Source organism: Eumetopias jubatus, unplaced genomic scaffold (genome assembly GCF_037043125.1).
Source record: "Eumetopias jubatus isolate StellerSeaLion01/CBP00866 unplaced genomic scaffold, mEumJub1_p1.0 scaffold_15, whole genome shotgun sequence".
In the NCBI taxonomy this organism is placed as follows: domain Eukaryota; kingdom Metazoa; phylum Chordata; class Mammalia; order Carnivora; family Otariidae; genus Eumetopias; species Eumetopias jubatus.
In genome coordinates, this window is record NW_028274821.1 from 61,389,399 (window position 1) to 61,410,941 (window position 21,543).

At 45.5% G+C, this 21,543-nt stretch overlaps 1 protein-coding gene across 4 annotated transcripts in view; it reads left to right on the top strand.

Annotated features, from left to right (window-relative positions):
* The window catches only part of CCDC180 (coiled-coil domain containing 180), a 62,092-nt gene extending 50,474 nt beyond the window's left edge, over positions 1 to 11,618 (top strand). For all 4 annotated transcript variants that reach the window (XM_088019248.1, XM_088019246.1, XM_088019244.1 and 1 more), the window contains 8 exons: positions 2,102 to 2,168; positions 2,978 to 3,119; positions 6,270 to 6,430; positions 6,973 to 7,110; positions 7,633 to 7,744; positions 9,374 to 9,479; positions 10,490 to 10,625; positions 11,452 to 11,618. In XM_088019248.1, coding sequence (XP_087875374.1) covers positions 2,102 to 2,168; positions 2,978 to 3,119; positions 6,270 to 6,430; positions 6,973 to 7,110; positions 7,633 to 7,744; positions 9,374 to 9,479; positions 10,490 to 10,625; positions 11,452 to 11,583 — 994 coding nt within the window. In that variant the 3' untranslated portion in view covers positions 11,584 to 11,618. The remainder of the gene's footprint in view (positions 1 to 2,101; positions 2,169 to 2,977; positions 3,120 to 6,269; positions 6,431 to 6,972; positions 7,111 to 7,632; positions 7,745 to 9,373; positions 9,480 to 10,489; positions 10,626 to 11,451) is intronic.
* Positions 11,619 to 21,543: the final 9,925 nt, after the last annotated feature.

Consider the following 21,543-nt stretch of genomic DNA (forward strand, 5'->3'; position numbering starts at 1 on the left):
GCCAAGTACAGGCTGCTTTTTCCAAGAGGGCTTTGTAAAAAGCATTGACTCCATGCAGTTGACCTTAGTTCCTTAAAATTGTCTGGTCACATCTGATTCTATGTGTCCTTCTCCATATGATATTCCAGTCAAAGCCTTGCTTATGTAGCAGCACTTCCAGTTATGTCCCATTATAAGGAAGATGGATTCTTACTGAACTCCTGTGAATAGTTGTATTGCCATGAAAACAGGTATACTCGATAAGAGTTTTTGAATTCTGGGGTGTATATGAGTGGCTAAAATGCTCAACCTATTTCCAACTAGCCCTTTTTCCTTTTCAGTCTCAGGCATTTGTTTTTAGGGTTCCCCGGTCCCCTGAGAGCCCCGAGAGGGATGGGAGGCCTAGAGTTCAAGGGATTGTGGGAGGTGAGGGCGGGAATGGGAAGAGAAATGTCCTGCAGGGTGGACAGAGGTGGGGCTTTGCAGGGGGTTGTGTCGAAGGGTACCAGGAAATTGAAGGGGAGATGGAGGTGGGGAGAGGAGGAAGTCAAGGAGCAGAGGTGAGGGGAAGGCAGAGGACTTAGATGGGCCAGTCTGGGGAGACGTGAAGTTTCCCAGAGAAGCCACTGAGGTTCCACATTATCCTTAGTCAAATCATGCCAGTGGCATGAATCACACAGCGGACTGTTTAGGAAGGGATAGTGAAAACATACAAAGGAGTCTGTCTAATGCTGGCCAAAAAGAGTTTTTGTCATGGCCAACAGCAAAAGATCTTTCCAGAAAGCAGTTTGGGAAGGTAGTAAAGGGCATACAATTATGCCTGTCGTGCACCACCTTAGGTGTTTCTCCCGAGGAAACCATCCTATCGAGAAGAGAGAACTCGCACAAAGCTACGCCATGCAATACTTTTTATCCTGGTTAAAAATGGGAAAACCTAACATTCCAAAAATAGGAGATTGCAAACCATGGTGCTTATATAGTCAGTGATGTTACACAGCCATTTAAAAAGATATCTTAATGTGGGGGAACACTTAGCAAGTGAACAGAATGTAAAATATACATGAACCTAATTCCAAACTGATTTTAAAAGCAGCAGAAGGAAATATCATAAAATGTTAGCCTTCATTTTTTTCCTTTGCTCTTCAGTCTATTTCTAATTTTCTTTAATTATGATGAGTGCATTTTCAAATGAAACATCAAGTGACCGATATGCATATATCTTAGAAATTGGCCAACAACGTGTGTGTACAGCAGTCGCTGCATCACTTAACAGAAATTGTGCAAAATTAAGTGTCCCACAGCTACATGCAGTTCTAAGACACCTGTCCCTTATTTCATTCCTACTATAGAGAAGGTTGACCTAGCTGGACAGGAATAGCCAGTGCATCTGTGCAGATTTGTTCAATAGAGCCCTGGTGTGCACACAGTCAGCCTACTGGCCAGAGGTGCCAGAAGGAGGATGTTTGGTCCTACAGGAAGTCTGCTTGCTCATCTGATTAACATTTATAAGAAATTGTTCTTTCTTCTTTCAACTGATCCCGAGGCACTGACAAGTGCAGATGCTGCAGTGGGACTGGTGGTTCCATGGTAAGCAAAAATAGATACAACAGTCTGTGTCCAGGTGAACTTTACCATTTTTTTCTGGGAGAGATAGAGGTTAATCAGCCAGTCACACAAGTCAATCCCAAATCCCCCTGTGGGGAGTGTTGTAGGGCTGAGAACCACTCTGAAAGCATGGGAATGGGATGGTCGAGAATTGCCACCAAGCTGGGATCTGAGGAAGAGCAGTAGAAAATGTGACCAACAGGAAAGTTAGCAGTGTTCTTGGGGGGAGGAATCAGTATGTGCAAAGGTCCTGGGGCAGGAGCAAGTAGCTACAAGGAGTGATGAGGCCAAGAAAGAATAGACTCTTGGAAGGGGCCAAACCCAGATTGTCACATAGGAGAGGCATTAAACTAGACAAATAGAAATATCGGATGAGAATACACCTGGGCATCACAGGAACTGTCCAATTCTGGCTGGGCCACTGTGCACTCAGAATGTTCTGTCCATTTGGTTTTGTCCACACCATTTCATGTGATTAGATAAGGCCCCTTAGGGATCTGTCTTTTGTGTGTTGCAGGGATTTTAAAGGGATCATCCTGACCCTCCTCTGGGAGAGCAATGAGCATCTGTTGAACGTTGTAGAGGTGAGGGCCGCTAGCCACAGACCTCTGCCTGTCCCTTGACCGGCTGCTGGCCACACATCGGCAGCTGCCTCTGCCTCTTATGTTCTGCTGATAATGGCCTTATGGGTGAAATTGAGGAATTCCAGCTCCCACGAACACGGCTACCTAGCTTCTGTCACCTCATGTGCTGTTTTCCTAAAAATTAAACCTCATTCATTCATTTATCCATTTATTGAGCCACCACACATCTCTTGGACACTGTGGGTCAGATACTGGGTGAGCCAAGAGCAACAAGCCCAGTCTCTGTCGCTGGGAGGCCAGCATCCTGCAGACGGGCAACAGACATGGTGGCCCCACAGGGAGCTGGGTGAGGCTGCTGGAGCAGGCACCTGGGGGGCCTCCAATGGGAGCTACCCAGTGCCCAGTTCCAGCACACCCCACACAGGGCTGTCTGTGCATGTTCCTGTCAGCCTCCCACTGGGCTGCAAATCCTTCAGAACAGGGGCTCTAAGTCTTCCATATCTGTGGCCCTTGGCCTACCTAGTACCTGGCTTGGCACTTAATAGAAAGCATCATAGAAAGTTCTCAACCCCGTCATTGAAATAAGATTCCATTTGGGTCTTGAAGGACCAATAGAGTTTTGCCATTTGGTCACATATGCCTCGTGACTGGGATAATGACAGTGGTGAAAAGGGCAGTTGGGTAGGAAGAGTGTGGCTGGCAGAGGGGCCATCAGGAGAAAGGGCTAGGCAGCGTGGAGAACAGGGTGGAGGTTGTAGGACCATGGTGATGCTCCAGAGCCCCGTGGTGATGGTCAGCCTCTCCTGCAGGAGTTCTACCACAGAGAGAAGCGCACCATCACCAGGCCTGACTGCATGTACGAAAACTTTGACCAGTGTGCCGAGAACATCTGCAAGAAGATCCTGGAGTACCACATGCAGACAGACGAGTACCATAACTCCTGCCTCATAGGTGGGTGCGGGCGGCAGGCGGGCGGGCAGGTCAGGGGCATGGCACGTGCCACCACCTGAGCAGAGCCTGGACCTCAAAGCCCAGAGGACGCCTTCCTGACCTGGAGGTCACCAGGGGAGGCACAGGAGCCTCCCTGTGAAAAGCGGACATCTTAGCATGAGGTAAAAGCATTGATCGGATTTAACTGGGAGAAATAACAATGCTGAAAAAGATCACTTTTCTTGAGAAATCTGGTGATATGCATCATTAAGAATGTTTTGTTCATTGCCCAGATGACTTTTGAGAGCTTTATCGAGACACTCACATGCCATACTATTTGCCCATGTAAAGTGTACAATTCAGTGGATTTTAGTATACTCGCGGACCTGGGCAATGATCACCACTGTCAGGTGTGGAACCCCTGTCCCTCTGTCACTGCCCCAGCCCTCAGCACCACTCAGCTACTTTCTCCCTCTGTAGATTTTCCTATTCCAGGCTTGCATATGAATGGAACCATGTACCGTGTCGTCTTTTGTGACTGGCTTCTTTCATTTTGCATAATGTTTTCATGGTTCATCCATGTTGTATCAGGTGACACCTGTTTCATTCCTCTTTATGGCCGATTCTCATTCCATTGTGTGCACGTACCACAGTTTGTCTATCCATTCCTTCGGTGGTTTCCACCTTTGGCTACTGTGAATAGTGCTGCTACACACATTCACACACGAGTTTTGTTGTGGATGTACACTTTCATTTCTCTTGGATGTACATAACTAGGAGTGGGTCATGTGGTAACTCTGTATTTGACCGTTTGAAGAAAACTTTCCATGGGTATTTGTTAAGTGCCTACTGTATGCCTGGCCTGTGCTGGCCTCTGATGACCCCGATAGGCACAGCCTCCTGGAAAGTAGGGACACGAAAACAGGCAGGTAGGATACATTGTGCCATTCACACTTATTGTAATGACCTTAAAGAAGCTGTGAAAACACACCCAGCTCCCACCTTTGCCCATCTCTCCACATTCCTCTGCATCTTTGTTTATAGCCATGCATGTTGTATGCAGTTGTAAGTCCTAATTATTCCTGCTTCTAAGGCAGGACGCCTGAGGGCCCATCACAGTCCTGTTTGTTGGTTGAGGGGAAGCATGGGTAGAAGAGGGAGAGGATCAGGGGACACCCAGACCTAGGGTCAAGACCCAGCGCTGCCATCTCCCCACCTTATGACCTTGACCAAGTCACCTCACTTCTGTGAGCCTCAGTTTCCTTGTGTGTACACTGGAGATTAAGACAACACTCACCATATAAGGCTTTTCTGAGGATTCAGCCAGTCACAGAGACCTGCCACATCCAGGGAAAATCACCCATAGTGGGTCTCACTGCTGTTACAGTAGAGCGACTGGACTTCAAACTGTTTCTCTAGCTCAGAATTTCCCCACATGAACTCTGGGATCCCATCCTTTATGACCTTCCTCAAAAGAAATGTTCTGTGGTCACATGGGTTTGGGAAATGCTGCAGATTATGTTCTTCTCCGTAAGAGTCACAGCTCCCATTAAATGGAGACTTCCATTTCCTACAGTGTGGGAGTCCAGTATCCTGACCAACCTTCCCACTGAAAACATTTAAAAGTATCGGATATAATATTTTTGTGATAAAGTCTTTTGAATGTATTGATGAGCTAGCTGTAAAGTAAGAAACACACAAAGGCCCCAAATTGGGTGAAAATAGGAACTCCAAGAGAGAAACTGAACAGTAACACATTGCCCCAAGGCCTTTGCTGACTCCCAGGTGAGCCTTTCTTTTCATGGCCTCCAGGGCCTTGGGAACAGGAGACAAAGCCCCAGACCACCCAAGGTAGAAAGTCTGGAAGGACACAGCCACAGAAAACTGGGACCCCACAGGGCTCCAGCTGCAGAGTAGGACGAATGGGACAGCAACCAAGTCCCTCTCCCTGCTCCTGCACCACTACCACCACCAGCGACTAGAAGGAAATGGTCTTATTAAAAACCCTGCTACTAGGGAAAGCAGAAGGAAAACTCCAACAGGAATCCACAACTATTGGAACACCTGGGTGGCTCAGTTGGTTAAGCAGCTGCCTCTGGTTCAGGTCGTGATCCCAGGGTTCCGGGATTGAGTCCAGGGTCTCCCTCTGCCCTTCACCCCTGCTTGTGCACTCTCTCTCTCTCTGGCAAATAAATACATAAAATTTATCTTAAAAAATAAAAGAATCCATAACTATAAAACAGGCTTTGCGCTTGAATTTGACTTTGTTTTTGTGGATCATCCAAAAGACTTCCAGCTGATAATTTAGCTTAAAATGATCTTGAGTTAGTGGTGCCCAGCTGCTTATCAATGGAGACACTATAAATCCTCTCTACAAAAAACCCGCCTTCAGTTCAGACCTCTAAGGATTCTCACAAATCAAATGCCCAAAATAAAAGCTCACAGTAAAAAACGGACAAACAACACACACACACACACACATACTCAAGGGAAATGGGCCCCTTAAGCGTGAGACAGCAGAATGAGATCAGTAAAGACTTTGGATATTGAACATATCAGACACAGAATATAAAATCATGTATTTAATAGAATTAATTAGAAAAGGATACTGGAAACATGAGTAAGGAGTGAGAGGCTATTAAAATGACCAAGTAGGTAGGAAAGAGAACCACATAGAACTTCTAAATTGGAAAAATAAATAGTTGAAGATTTAAAATTATGAATGGCTTTACTATCAAGAAAATATCCAAAATACAAAGCATGAAAACAAAGCGATGACAATCTGGGAGAGAGGTAAAGGGATATGGATGAGAAGGTAAGCCTAACATAGAGCTACTTAGGGGTCCGGAGGGACAGAAGGGGACTAGAATCAAGGCAGTCTTTGAAGGGGTAACAGATGGGACAGACTCTTCAAGACTCACTGAACTTTTCATGAGCTGGGAAGTCCTGCAGAGTGTTCAAGGGAAGCCCTTTGACTTTGAATTTGCTTAATCCAGTATTTTCTATACTGCTCTGACTGCCCGACCCCTTCTGATGAGATAGCTGTTGCCACGTTGTAGACCAGGTCTTTCTCTTTGGGACACTGCTTTGGGACTTTGTGGGAGCGATCACTGCAGCACCTTGGCTTTGTTCTGTCCCCTCCCCTGGCTCCCCCACCTCCAATTCCTATAGAATTACGGGCCCAGCTGAGGAGATTTGAGGAGCTGCTGCCCCAGGTGTGCTGGCTGGTGATGGAGAACTTCAAGGAAAACCACTGGAAAAGATTCTGTGCCTCTGCCGAAGAGATCCGGGGACGGTTCCGGAATTATCAGGAGAAGCTGGAGGAAAGGAAGGTGGGAGCCCCAAGACTAGCCCTTCCTCTCCAGGACCAAGGGCCCTGGGAGCTCAGAAATGGAGGCAAGGCATAGGCAGAACTGGCCAGGTTGGGACTGTTGGACAGGGTCCGAGGGGCATGGGGCGTTGGAGAAATACCTTCTTCATAGAAGGTGTTCAATAAGTTTCTTTTTGGATTTACTTGGTGGGTTTGCTGTTTCTGTGCGAGTGTGGTCATTGACATCAACAATGATGGTCTACCTGGTCCTTGGAGGCATGGGACATGGATGCCATCAATTTTATTGGACTAAGGCCCTGGTTGTGCTGAGGCAGCTGCTTGGCTCTCCCATTCCCTAGCTCTCAGCGTCAGCTCCAGCCTTGCCCCTATCTTGTCTCCTCTGCCTCTCCTCTGCCCATCCATGGCCCTTCACACACCTGGGTCAGAGCACACATCATTCTGGCCCTGGCCTTTATTAGCAGAGGGCATGGGCCAATGACATTTTGGTCCTGACCTAGAGACCAGGTCAAAACCCCCACTGATTTCTGGATTGTTCGATTGAAGGATGAAAATGCCCAGAAGCTCCATCTGAATCTTGGACATCCCACACATTTCCAAGAAATGGAGTCTCTGTGTCAAGTGGAAGAGAAAAGGCAGGATGATTTAGACACTGTGATTGTGGCAAACAAAGAGAAGCTCGAGGTCAGTGGTGCCATGGACTCCCAGGTCTGGGTGCTGAGGGCTGCACTGCCCCCAGAGAGGCCTCTCCTTCGCCCCCACCCCCGACTGACAGTCCAGCAACAGTGCTGAGCATGGCCCCTACCTGGCGCCCTGGCCGAAGAGGGGCATGAAAGTCGGCAGGTGTTATAGGGTTGGTTCATCATTATTGGCTGGTTTAACATGCATCTTTTGATTTCTAAATGAATTACTCTAAAATTACTAATGCGAACTTCTTTTTTCGAGATCCATGTCTATTTATTTCTCTTTAGTGAATTGTTTGTGGGCATCCCTTTGCCACTTCTGAATCATTTCCTATCTTCAAGCCCAGTCAGCTCTTGGGAGAGGCCTCTTGGCTGAGGACCAGATGCCACTTACCTTGGACATACATAGCCGACACGTGACTTTGGTCTCATCTCACCTACTAGCTCCCCAAGTCCTCCCTCAGCCTGCCTTTGGAGGCAGACTCCTCTCCCTGCAACACCAGGTTGCCCATGTTTCCCCCAGGAATTCACCAGGAAGTACGGCCGGTTTTTCATAGCCAGCTTGGCCACCTTCACCGAGAAGTTCCTGCTGCAGTTGGATGAAGTGGTCACCATCGACGATGTCCAGGTTGCAAGTAAGTCGTACCACCGGCCTTCTGCCTGGGCCCCAGGGGTCGGTGAGGTGGAGGGTGATGGGCCACGGGCATCTGCTTTTCCCCCAATTCCACCAGAATGAAAATAGATTCTCCACTGACAGGACTGATGGATTTTTGTTTTCATTAAAAATAAGGTGTTTTTTTTTTTTTTAATTAAAAAAGCAAATCCCCAAATGGGTCAAAAATTATATGTAAAAAAATAAAACCCTAATAGTAAATATTTTCATAATCTTGGTAAAGGCAGCTTTCCTAAGTATGAGATGAGAGCCAGAAGCCATTAAGGAAATGGCTGACACTCCTCTGTGGCCAAAATAAAAACAAAGAAAAATGTCGAAAAATTGAAAGACAAACCACAAACTGGACAGATATTCCTAACAAGCTACTATATAAAGATGTGAATCATGTATTAAATGTTATCAATTTATCACTAACTTAGTGAATAATTAAAATATTTTTATTTTAAAAAGCTTTCATTACAAGGACACTACATTTTTTTATAATAAAATTAAAAACTCACTATCAGTTACAAAGGAAGTAAAGAACACAGTCTTTCCACCCAGAATAGAGTGCCCTTACTATTTGCTGTTCATCCTTCCAGTCCTTTCCTTTTGGGCACAGGCCTGAGTATGTGTGTCGGGGGGGTGTTATAGGGTGTGTGCTCTTTTATAACTTAATTCACCCTCAGGTGGACGTTGGCCAAGTCAGTCATCTTCTTGAGCATTTTCTCTTGCTATGTGTCATACTTTATTAATTAGTCTCCTGCTGTTGAACATTAGGCCATTTTCAGTTTTTCACTCCTGTGCTTGTGCTGAAGGGAGCATCTGCGTCCTTATATCTCTATTCTGGGGCTATAGGTTCCTAGAAGTGGACTTTTTGGGTCAACATGTATATGGATGTTGAGGCACTGGTTATTTTCCCGTACTGGAGGTCTCTCCAGCCAGTGTGAGCCTTGTTTGGGAAGCGGGGCTAGAGATTAGGGAGAATGGGCAGAGCAGCCAGCAGGGAAGGTACTCCTGGTACCTTGGAAGGAACCGTGGAGCTGGGGAGGCCCCCTCTATCAGCCCCCAAGGAGGCCTTTCCTGCTGTAACTCAGGCTTCGGAGCCAAGTGGCCTGGCCCTGCCCTCCCTGGCAGATCAGGGCTGCCCTTCCCTGCTGGCTTTCACCCCATAGGAAAGCACATCAAAGGACAGGTCAGTGAGCCAGACATCAGAGGGACTTTGAATGTGTTTGCCCCAGGGGTAGTTCTTCGTTCAGAACCCATCTGGGCTAGTCTACACCAAAGCTTATCTGGAGGCTCATGGAAGCTGTGCGAAGGTCAAAGCATCATGCCCTGGGCTTTGGAGCTGGGAAGAACACCTAAACCATACCTCCCATCGCTCAGCCAGGCCCCCTGCCCGCCGCCACTGGCCGCCACCCCTCCATCCCAGGCCTACAGATCTGGTGCTTTCAGCTTCTCTGTGGGACTGGGCTCCGTGTCCCTCTGGAGACTCCCAAGTGGGGAGGAGGGGAGCAAGTCCTCATCCCTCCAAACGTAAGGTCAGGGGGAAATCCCCTCAATCTTAGACTGTGCGTGAGGCCATGGTGATAACCTATCTTTTGCCTGTCAGGGATGGAGTCCCCCAAACAGAAAACATCAATCCTCATACGGAGGAAACTCGCTAGACTTTCCCTGAAGGAAGAAAGTGAAAAGCCCCTGATTGAACGGGGGAGCAGGTAAGAGCCGAGAGCACTGAGGGGTATCATCCATGGCCGTGTTTCCTGGAGCACAGGGCAGTGGAATGGTTAGGGGCACCTGGAAGCCTTGGAAAGGCATTATGTTGTTTTTTTTTTTTTTTAAGATTTTATTTATTTATTTATTTGGCAGAAAGAGAGACAGTGAGAGAGGGAACAAAAGCAGGGGGAGTGGGAGAGGGAGAAGCAGGCCTCCCACGAGGCAGGGAGCCCGATGCGGGGCTTGATCCCAGGACGCTGGGATCATGACCTGAGCCGAAGGCAGACACTTAATGGCTGAGCCACCCAGGTATCCCGGAAAGGCATTATGTTCTAAGCCTCAGTTTCCTCACCTGTGAAATGGGCATGGCAGCCCAACTTCCATGGTATTATAAAGAGAAAGTTTAACGAGGTCTTCCTTAGAGTGCTCCTGGCACATAACAAGGGCTCAGCAGCTATTAGTTCCCTTGCTAAGGACCCACAAAGGTGGGCCTGCAAAGAAAGGGAGGCCCATCCCAGTATGGGGCACATTCTCGAGTTGCCAGTGGCACTGTGAACCACTGCATGTGAGCTGTCAAAGTGCTTGTTCCGTGGGCTCCAAGAATGTGGCTCTGGAAGAAGTAAGGTAGTGATTTGCCCAGCCCAGTAGGAAAAATGGGCTAGGAATGGGTGCCTGCCTCCTGGCCGGCCCCCTGCTGAGGAAACAGGCCTGGCAAAGGGAGACAACCAGAGGTGTGGCATTCCTCCCCCCGCACCCCCCGCCCCACGCAGAAGCCAAGACCGTCTACGCACACGGATTTAAACAGCGTGAAAGTACAAAAAAGAACTTGAAGAAGCTTAATGTTAAATGCTCAGTAGGGTTTTCCTTTTAATGAAGATGTTTCAGATGTGATCTTTTTTTTTTTTTTTAAAAAAAAAAGATCTGCTAAACTCTTCCACCGGGATTGGAAGGTGCGCTGTGACCGATGATGATGACAAGCCTGTCCGCCTTTGACATGCATATTTATTTGTAGGAAGTGGCCAGGAATCAAACCCACTGAAGTCACCATCCAAAATAAGATTCTCCTCCGGAAAACATCATCCATCACCACCACCAAAACGACCCTGGGCCACCTGGCAGCCGTGGAAGCCCGAGATGCCGTCTACCTGGTGAGTGGAGAGACCAGGGGGTGCTGGGCAGGCCCCAGGGAGCGCAGGGCAGCTGTTTGGCTGCCTTGGGAAGAAGGGAGCTTCCCATCACAGGGAGCCCTGGGGTTTGGCCCGTGGAGCAGATGACCCACATCAGGGTGCCCCAGAGGTGGTGTCAACACTCAAGACAGTTAATGTTCTCAGGCCCAAGGATGAGATCTGCAGGTCATGTCCAATCCCAGTGATAGTGTGGCTCTTGTGGCATATGAGCCCCAGTGCTGAGGGACACCCCACCCAGACTGGAGGATGAAGGAGGACCTTCCAGAGGAACGGTTGAGTTAGAGCGAGGGGCCAGACTAGTCAGAGGCACAGAAGCCCCGGTAGCAGTAGGCGGCACTGGGTGGACATGGACAAGATAGGCTGATCCCCATGCTGGGAGAGCCCAGGCCCTTCCCTGGCCACCACGCCAAGCTCCAGGGAGAAGGGGACCACTCTGCTGAGTTCAGTAAGTGCTCAAGGTCTGGAGGGATCAGCCTTCCAAGGAAGCTGAGAGCCCTGAGCTCCAGGGAGGCCACCACGCTGGATGGCAGTTAGGAACAAGTGTTCTTTCTAGCTGGGTGACCCCAGGCAAGGTTTTGAGCCTCAGTTTCCACATCTATAAAATGAGGGAACAACCGGACCTGCCTGATGGGTGGTTGGGCAGATTACATGCGGGATGATTTGTGGAGTTCTTGCCAGTGCCTGGAGTAGGTTAAAAGCTACCTGCCAGTGGGTTACAACATTCCGTTAGGGCCCAGAGTCCAGAAGTCCCTCCTCATCTGGCCTCCCCCTGCTGCTTTGCTCCCAGAAATATCTAGCACTATTTGAAGAGGAGTTGAAGAAGATCCAGAATGACAACATGGTGCAGGTGAAGGAGGCTCAGAGCTGGAAGGACAGCTGGAAGCGCTCCGTGCATACGATCCAGGGCCTGTACTTGTGACACCCTCACCCCACCCCACATAAAGGCTCATTTTTAATGGACACCCTTCTCTCTCCTTCTGTCCATCTGTCCACCCATCCATCCCTGCTCTATACCCAGCGCTGTAGCCTCATCGGTGACCAGGACATGGTGTGGTCTCTGCCCATGTGGAGATCACTTCCAATGAGGAGCGTGGAGGTGAAAAGGGGAGTTCCACGTGGTTAGCAGCAATGGTGGGTCACAGGAGTGGGCCACTTAAAATAAAGACCAGTACTTCAGAGGACATGATTCCAATAGGCACACTTGACCCTTCGTCTTGGAAAACGAAATGATTAAAATGTATGGGCATGAATACATTTTACATTTAACAGTGTAAAATAATTGCAACCATGCAACCAACAGAGAATTAATCCAGTCTTGACTGGGTATTTGGCAATTTGCCTGACCAAATTAAAGCATTTTGAGGAAAATTTTCCAGGCCTCCTTAGTTTTCCTGCGGGCCTCTTTAATCTTGTGAGACTCAGATCCTTCTCTCTGGAAAGCTCCATTGTGCCATCTTCCTTGTTGAGTTCATCTTCCTGGATTAGGTGGCCTAACCATGCCGAGTCTCATTGACCAGTAGCTTTCTGTGGCACCTGGACGGCCTGCGTACCTTCCTTCCCTGACTTCATCAACTCCTATTTCTTTTACCTGGTTTGCATTTTGATTTTGCATCAGTTTGGGTTTTCCCATGCTTTAACCTCTTCTAATGTCTTGATGAGGTAGGATTTTGTCCCTGTTTTACAGGTGTGGAAGCTCAAGTCCAAAAGGCTGAGACAACCTGCTCAAAGGCACACAGCCTGTAGAGAATCTCAGCATAGTTTTTGGTTCCCCAAATGTGGACAAGGACTTGGGGACAAGTCATTTGTTTTGGAGATGATCCCAAGAAGCACAAGTGAGGTCCTGGGGAAGGGGAGCCTGGAGGGAGCCTTGGCCTTGCTCCCAGCTCCTTCCACCCCCCACACCAGGCACATCCTGTCCTCCTCACCTGTCCCCCACCCTGCATCGCCTGTCCCCTGGTCTGCTGCGGATCTGTCTCCTGACCTGTTCTTCTGTAGCTACTGTCCACACTAGGGGCTGTGGGCTCATTGTGGTTCCAGGTGCCCACAGAGGTGGACTGCAAAACCCCAGTCCTGTCCCCTCAAAGCTATCCTTGGGACCTTAGGTATTCCCCTATTGAGCAGGTCGTTAGGAAAATGGATGTCCCTGCCTCATGACAGAGCTGCCTCCAACCTCTTTCTAACTCTCCCTCTTGTAAGTTCCCCTGTGTCTGCTCTTTCTTGACCACACCTCCATGGTCCCCACCTGAGAAGTCAATGTGAGTGAGTATGTCTGTGCACATGTGAGGATGTGGAGAAGAAAATGGCCCTGTATGGCAAGGGGATAGACAGGGGTCCCCCTAGGATCTTAGAGGCTCTTAACATCAAGTAAACCCCTTCGGGAGGTTTTGAGCCCTGGCCTAAAGCTCTTCCTTTTCCTTTAGACTCTGCCCACCTCCTGAGCCCCAGACCAGTCCCTGACTCACTCTGGGCCTCAGTTTCCTAATTGTGCAATGAGAGACCAGATACAGAGCCACATACATGGATGCTCAGTGAGGTCAGGCCCCATCAAAGCTGGTTGGGGTGTGAAGGTGGAGTAGCATGGGTACAGAAAGGAACGCAGTACACGGCAGCCAGGCTTTGTGTCCATAGCCAGGCACACACAAGGGGCCCTGGGGAAGACCCGAGAAGAGTGCATACACGCGAGCCCTCAAATTGATGTGTACACCTGGGCATTGCAACAGTGGATCCACACATGAGGTTGGTCTCCTTCAGCCAGTTCTGTGCATCCCACAGCTGCTGGGGCCTGGGTCACATGTGCTCCACTGGACCCAAGGGAGGGGTGTCAGCCTCACTTAACCAGGACGGAGGGTGGGGAAGGGGCAGTTCCCCAAAGAAATACTGATGTACTGTTCCCAACGGAAGAGGACATGGGTGTCAGCCAGGCAAAAGCACCCCAAGTCTCAGAATCATGCAAGCTGCCTCTGACCTGTCTCTGCCACTACAAGGGGCTGTCCCCAGAGAAGGGACCTGTCTTGTCCAAGATCACACAGTGATTCAGTGGCAAAGCTCATATTTTGGTTAGGCTTGGATTTGCCTATATATAGTATAAAACCCAAAATAATATGGCATAAACAAGAAAGAGATTTATATCTTTCTCATATAAAAGAAGTCTTTTTCTCTTGTGGGACAACTCCAGTGACCCACCCCCACCCCCAGCAGATGGACAATGGGCACTGACTTATTTGTAACTTACTGACAATAAGCAGAGAACATGGCCTATGTTCAGGGAGATGGGCTGTCCTCGCCAACCTGCCCTTTTCTGTATTCATAAAACTTGCCCACATCCCCTGTGGTAGAGGACATTTGCCAACAAAACAAAAACCAAAACAAATGCCCAAGCCCCCCCAAAACTCTGGAGGCAGGCAATCCTTACTGATCCTGGACTGCTCATCATGGAGGACTCCAGCTCATCTGTCCTTCTCCAGCATCTTAGCATGTGGTTTCCCTCATCAAGTCTGTCCCTGGTCCAGGGTGGCTGCTGGAGCTCCAGCCTGGACCAGCCACCCCATCTGCACTTGAGACAGCAGGCAAGAGAGAGGAGGAGGGCAAAAGAGGTGTCTGTGCCTCCCAGCTGTGTCTGTGCCATCTGGCCAGCCTCCTTGAAGTCCCACACCAAACTCCGATCATACGTCATTGGCCTGAACTTTGTCTGGTCACGCTTAGCTGCCACAGAGGTTAGGCACTTTAGTCTCTTCATTTGTTGAATTGCTGCCTAAATTAAAACTGTCTGTTTTTAAGCAAAGGAAGAATGAAAACTGTGGAAACTACCAGTGCTCTTTGCTACCCTGAACTCCAAGATGAAGAGGAGGAGAGGCGATTATTTTCAGGTGCATAGGGCATCCGCAGCCTCTCCTTCCTTGATGTTCACTCGTTCACAGAGAGAACAGAGTCTCGGTTCTAAGCCACAGTGTGTGAGTGGGACCTCTGCTTTGGGTTCCAGCAGAATGATGGGAACCACTGTGTTGGTGTTCATCTGCTTGTCCCTTACAAGATCTGAGAAAAACCTTTCCTATTTCATAAATGGGGTGGGTAGAGGTGGGCTGGTGAAGTCTTTTAAGCAAGAAACATGTACCTAAAAAGCTGAGTCAAAATTATATCTCTGTAAATCAAAGACTAGAATCTGTTGACCCCACCATGTTTGACCCTCATGGTGAATATACTAGTAAAAATAATACACACAGAATAAAACTAAATAGTGGTTTAAAACTCCTCATGGTGAAGATTAATTATCACTGACTAAAAATTAATGGAGGAAAAAATATATTTGAAAAACATTTTGATATGCATAATTTCACCCCAGAAAAATGACTGGTAAAAATAATAATCCCTAAAATTTATAATAGCAGAATCTGTAGTCAGTAAATTATGATCTGGGCCAAAAACCAATATACATAAAAAAAATAATGGATCCTGATATAAATAGTTGCAGTGAAGTAATGATAAAAGTAGATAAGCTACAATTGACTTTCTGTACTGTATGTTTTTTCTCAAATGTTGTCTCACTTTTTAATATTTACTAGACCTCATATTTTAGAGCAGTTTTAGGTTTATTGAAAAATTGAGCAAGTAGCACCAAATACTGTATATCTCACCCCCTTCTCCCATAGTTTACTCTATTTTTAACATCTTGTGATAGTGTGGTTCATTTGTTAAAGTTTATGGACCGATACTGGTACATTATTAACAACTAAAGTCCATAGTTTATAGTAGGTCTCACTCTTTCTGTTATACAATTTATGAGTGTTGACAAATGCAGAGTGCCATGTATCCACCGTTATAGTATCAAGCAGAATAGTTGTACAAGGCTCAGATCCCATGTTCCACCTCTTCTTTTCCTCTCTTCCTCCCCCAAATACTGACAACTACTGATCTTTTTGCCCTCTCTATAGTTTTGCCCTTTCCAAAATGTCAAAGAGTTGGAATCAAAAATATGTAGCCTTTTAGACTGGCTTCTTTCATTTAGCAATATGTATTTAGAGTTCCTCCATGTCTTTTTGCGGCTGGATAGAACTTTTCTTTATACTGCTGAATAATACCCATCATCTGGATGTACCACAGTGTTTATCCATTTACCTATTGAAGGACCTCTCAGTTCCTTCCAGTTTGGGGCAGTTATTGGTAATTGTTCAATATTTGTGTGCAGGTTTTTGTGTAGACATGTTTTCAGCTCTTGTTGGGTAAATATCTAGGAGCGTGATTGCTGGATCATATGGTAGGACTATGTTTAGTTTTTTAAGAAACTGCCAAATTGTCTTCCCAAGTGCTTGTACTATTTTGCATTCCCTCCAGGAATGTTGTTCCACACTATTGTCAGCATTTGATATGATCAGGGGTGTTTTGCATTTAGCCCTTCTAATGGGTGTTTGGTAGTATCTCATTGTGGCTTTAATTTGCAGCTCCCTAATGATATATGATGTTGAACATCTTTCTATATGCTTATTTCCATCTGCTTAAATTCTTTGATGAGATATCTGTTCAGATCTATTGCCCATACTTTTTTTTATTGCCCATTTTTTTAATGGTTTGAGGTATTTTTTCTTGAGTTAATGAGTTTGTTTGTTTCTGAGATTTTGTTTACAAGTTGAGATATTGTTGAGTTTTAGAAGTTCCTTGTGTATTTTGGACATGCCTATTTGCCATCTTTATATCTTCTTTGCTGAGGTGTCTGTTCAGATCGTTTGCCCATCTTTAAATTAGATAATTGTTTGTTTTCTTCCTGTTGAGTTTGAAAAGTTCTTTATGCATTTTGGATATCAGTCCTTTATCAGATAATGTGTTTTATAAATATTTTCTCCTGGTCTGTGGCCTTTTTATTCTCTTAGCAATGTCTTTTGCAGAGTAGAAGTTTTAATTTCAATGAAGGTCAACTTATCAATGTTTTGTTTCATGGATCAAACTTTTGGTATTTTATCTAAAAAGTTATTGACAAATCCAAGGTCACCTAGATTTACTCCTATGTTATCTTCTAGGAGTTTTATAATCTACATCAGAACATTCTGAGTTAATTTTTGTGACAGTTATCAAGGTTCATTTTTTTTTTGCATGTGGATGTCCAGTTGTTCCAAAACCATTTGTTGTAAAAACTATCATTTCTCCATTGAATTGCTTTTCATCCCTTGTGAAAGACCAGTTGACTATATTTGTGTGGGTCTATTTCTGGGTTCTTTATTCTGTTCTACTAATCTGTTTTTTCATCCATACCACACTATTTTTTTTCGAGATTTATTTAATTTAGAGAGAGAGAGTGCATGTGTGGGCAGAGGGGAGGGGAAGAGGGAGAGGGGAAGCAGACTCCCCACTGAGCAGGGAGCCAGATGCAGGTGCTTAATATCAAGACCCCGAGATATTGACCGAGATATTGACCTTAATATCAAGACCCCGAGATATTGAGCCAAACTTAGTTGGACACTTAACCAACTGAACCACCCAGACACCCCTTTACCACATATCTTGATTATTGTAGCTTTATTTTATAATAAGTCTTGAAGTCTGGTAGTGCCAGTCCTCCAATTTTGTTCTTTTCTTTCAATACTGTGTTAGCTGTCCTATTTTTTTTTAACCTTTCCATGTAAATTGTAGAATCAATTTGTCAATGTCCATAAAATGACTTGCTGGGATTTTGATTGGGATTACATTGTCTCTATAGATCAAGTTGGGAAAAACTGACATCTTGACAATATTGGGTCTTCCTATCCATGAACATGGACTATCTCTCCACTTAGCAATTCTTTGGTCCCTTTCATCAGAGTTATAGTTTTCCTGTAAAGATCTTATACATATCTCTAAGCACGGCAATGCTTTGTTCTAGTCATCAAGAAGATGCAAAATGTGGTTGTATTTATTTAGATAATCATTCAAGTGAAAATGCAAATATTTTACATTCTTATTGAGAACTCTCAGACCCCCAAGAATAAGTCCAAGGACACAAGTTTACACAACATTGGCCTAGACTCCACTTCTATCTTGTCAGCACCACAGTCCTAAATAGGTTGCTGATGATGTTGCAAACATTGCACACAAGTTATAAAATCAGCTTTCCAGCAATAGGATTTATGCAACATGTCATAATCCCTAGCCACAAGTCTTGGAATTTCAAACAAAGACCACTTGACCTTCCCAGACAAATTACAAGATCACAATTGAGACTTGGAATCATCCAGAGCAATGCTTTTCTCAACGTTAGCAGTATAGGCTCCAAATAACCCAAGGAAAAATTCTGACAAAACAGTTACAAATTCTGCTATTGAGAACATCTGGTCATTATCTGAGTTATAAATACCTTCTAAATGGGTCTTGCTTATTTGCAAGGAAATGACCAACTGGAATTTAGGACTTTGTTCTGGGTACCACTTTCAAGAAATCGGATTAAGTGAAGCTTGCTTAGAGGAGGTAAGTGTGACATTTAACCAAGAGAAGACATTAGGAAGGTTGTGATAGCCTTCTCCAAATATCAAACAAGCTCCCCTCTGTAGGGAGGATTCCATTCTTTCTCTTTGGCCAATAGGTAACACTAAAGCTCATGAGTGGACACTCTATAGAGAGAGTTTTTAGATTAAAATGGCATTTTGACCTCCAGAGCCGCCTGCCCAATAAAGACAGGGCTCATACACAAGGGGAAGTTCCCCACTGATATAGAAGTGGTCCATGCAGAGGAACAATGTTTTGAAATGGTTCATTAGGGCAGTCTGTCTAGTTGACAGTCACATTGATGTCAACAAGCATCTGGAGAAGTATCAGGTTATGCTCCTCCAACCTGTTCTCCACTTTGCCATCCAGGATCCACCAGGCTGGCTTGGAGGTGAACATAGTGCCTTCCCAGGAAGGAAAAGGGTGTAGAGAAGAAAATCGGAAGAAATGATTGGAACCGTTTGGAGACATGAAAAGAAAAATTCTGTAGATCTAGAATGGCAAAGTAAAGATCAAGTCTTTTTCTGAACAATTGTCAGCCCATAAAGTGATACCTGGATTTGGTGCAAGCTATTTGTTAACCTCTATTATACAGGTCTATGGCTTCCCTTAGAGATTTTAAGGGAAAAAAGTTTACTTTGTCCTTATACTTTTTATGCATTTTCCTTTGCTTACTTCTACAGTCCCTTATTTCATTCATCAGGTACACATAGAGGCAGCATAGCATTATAGAAAGAGGATGGACTTAAATCCTTCCCTATTTATTCATACATTGAATAAATATTTATTGTAAACCTGTATGTGCCAAGCACTAGAACACTGCAATCACCATGATTAGGGAATATATCTATCTATCTATCTATCTATCTATCTATCTATCTATCTATCATCTATCTATCTATCATCTATCATCAACCTTCAAACCCCTTTTTGGGGACATGTACTGCACAAAAAGAGGTTGAAATGCTCTGTCAGTGCTGACAAACTGTGTTGCTCTCAGATTAAGAACCACTTACCTAGAGAAAAATCTCCTTTAGTGGCTTACTCTGGCCAACAGCTTGCTAGCTCCTTTCTTAGCCAATAGCTAGCCTCCAAGTGTCATAATTTTCTAGTTGCAAATATAAAACACCCTGTTTTAAGGAAGTTGCTGCTGAGAGCAGGGGCTCCAGTTTTAAATGGAAAAGATTAAGTGCAAAAGGATGAAGAGAGAATTGGAAGACCATCTCTTCTACTTATGGGCTAAATGAACTCCAGGAAGTACCCTCAAAACAGTGTTTTAATCTCCTCAGCTGGTTGTAAGTGCTAGGGAGAATTAGGTAATTTGGGAGTGGGGTGATGCAGAACTCTAATAAAGCTAAATACATGCATTCATCCCTAAGTCTGTTGGAGTAAACAAGAATATCTTGTTCAGCTTCTCTTTGGGTAGGACTGGCTGTTGGGGGATTTCTAGAAGCAGCACTCAATCCCTATCTGACCCAGCACCCTCTTCTATAATGAATATTTTGTAATCCCTCCTTTTACTCTCCTGAAATGAAATCCACAGATAAAATAACATCTAAAATTCATTGTATAGTAAAACCATGAAAAAGTTATTTGTGTTTATAAATAAAGCAGAGGTTTTTCATCTACATGAATGACTGGCAAGACATTCAGATGTTGGTTGGGACAAAGGGAACTTCTCGGATATGGGGGAGCTCTTCCCTATGCAGCAGGACAACAAGTATCCGGCCTAGACCACTAAATCCCAGGAGGTAGCCCCCATCGTCGGGACAACCTAAAATAACCTCATGAATGTCCAAAGTGCCCCTGGGGAGGCGGGGGGAGATGTTGCTCCCATGGAGAACCATCGATGAATGGGAATTGACCAAACAGTCCCTCATGAAGGCTCCTTTTGCTACTTACTGGGTTAACATTGCCACTTATGCAAATCTGAGGCTAAAATGAGCCCAAAGGGCTCCTAATCCAACAAAAGACTTTGATTTGTTTAAGGTCAAACATTTAAGTGGGCCAATGATGTTCCCAGAATAGTACACTTTGAATCTGAAACCACATTTTTTTTAAGGATTTTATTTTTATGTAATCTCTCCCCCCAGCATGGGACTCTAACTCATGACCCCGAGATCAAGAGGCACGTGTTCTACTGACTGAGTCAGTTGGTTGCCCCCGAACCCACATTTTTTAATACCGTCTGCAGCTTTGATTTCAGAGTCAGCTAACCGATACTGAGTGTCTCCTATATACTTACATGGTTCCTTCTCATTGCCTCCTGCCTTCCTCATCCCTAGCATCTACTGCAGCATAATTTTTGTACCAGTCTGTTTATTGACTGTTACAGAATCCATAACACTATAGTTGCTGGCCTTGTTTAGAGTATTAGTTACCCCACCTCCATGTGGGCCCTTAACCTGATGACAACTTAACATCTGCATCCTTGGGGTCTTCCTTCTCCCTGGGCCATGTCCAAGGCTGGGCTGTGTGAATGAGCCACAGCTCCAGAAGGGCAGAAGCCATCTCTTAGACAGCCAAGACCCTCCCCCATGGGTCCTATGACCTTGCTCCACACAATATGGCTTTAAGCTCTTGTTATCCCCTGTTTTCCAGTGTTCGGTGGCTGTGTGGCCTCTTACAGCTTTAGGGATCAGTCCCTTCTGGGGATTAGCCCCTTTCAGCTGACTCACCTTGGAGGCCTTTGTGGGCAGATTAGGGAGTTTCGCTTGATCAGCACATGCTGAGGTTTACCAGGGCCCCAGCAATCTCTCCCTTCAGTGTTTTGTTTTGTTTCTCCTTACTCAGTTAAAACAAATGCAATTGTCTAGAAATTCCTCTGCACTTGTTTGTGAGGCAACAGCTGACCGGAGAGGATGCGATCATGATGTTAATGATTCATCGAAATAACATAGATCTGTCCAAAGATTCCTTTTGTTATGAATCTATTTTTCCTGACCTTATGTAAGCAAAAAATACCAGTGAGGCTGGGCTTAATTAATCTACATATATAACGTTGAATATGTTGTTGTTTAACTTTAAGAAGGACTTTATTATTGTTAAAATTATTTGCAATTTAATCACTCAGAGAAAAAAAAGATGAATACAATCTAAAGTCTTTTCGAGTTGTTCATAAGGGAGATGAGACATAGTGAGACATAGAACATCCTCCCCTACTGAAACATTTTTGCGGCACAAATAAGGTGCTCTCTGAGCTCAACCAATGGAGCAGTCACCTTCAGATGGGGCTACAAGGAAGATTTCCCAGGAGAGGAATTAACCCTATAGCTCATTTTGTGGTATGCAAGGTGATAGACATGAGAGTTTTGGTTTCGGTTTTCCCTTTGGAGACAATATAGAGAAGAAACAGATGAGCTCAGATGGGAAGTAAGATGAGAATAACTAGAGGTCTCTAAAATTGCAACTCTAAATTTTGGAGAGTGGAAGA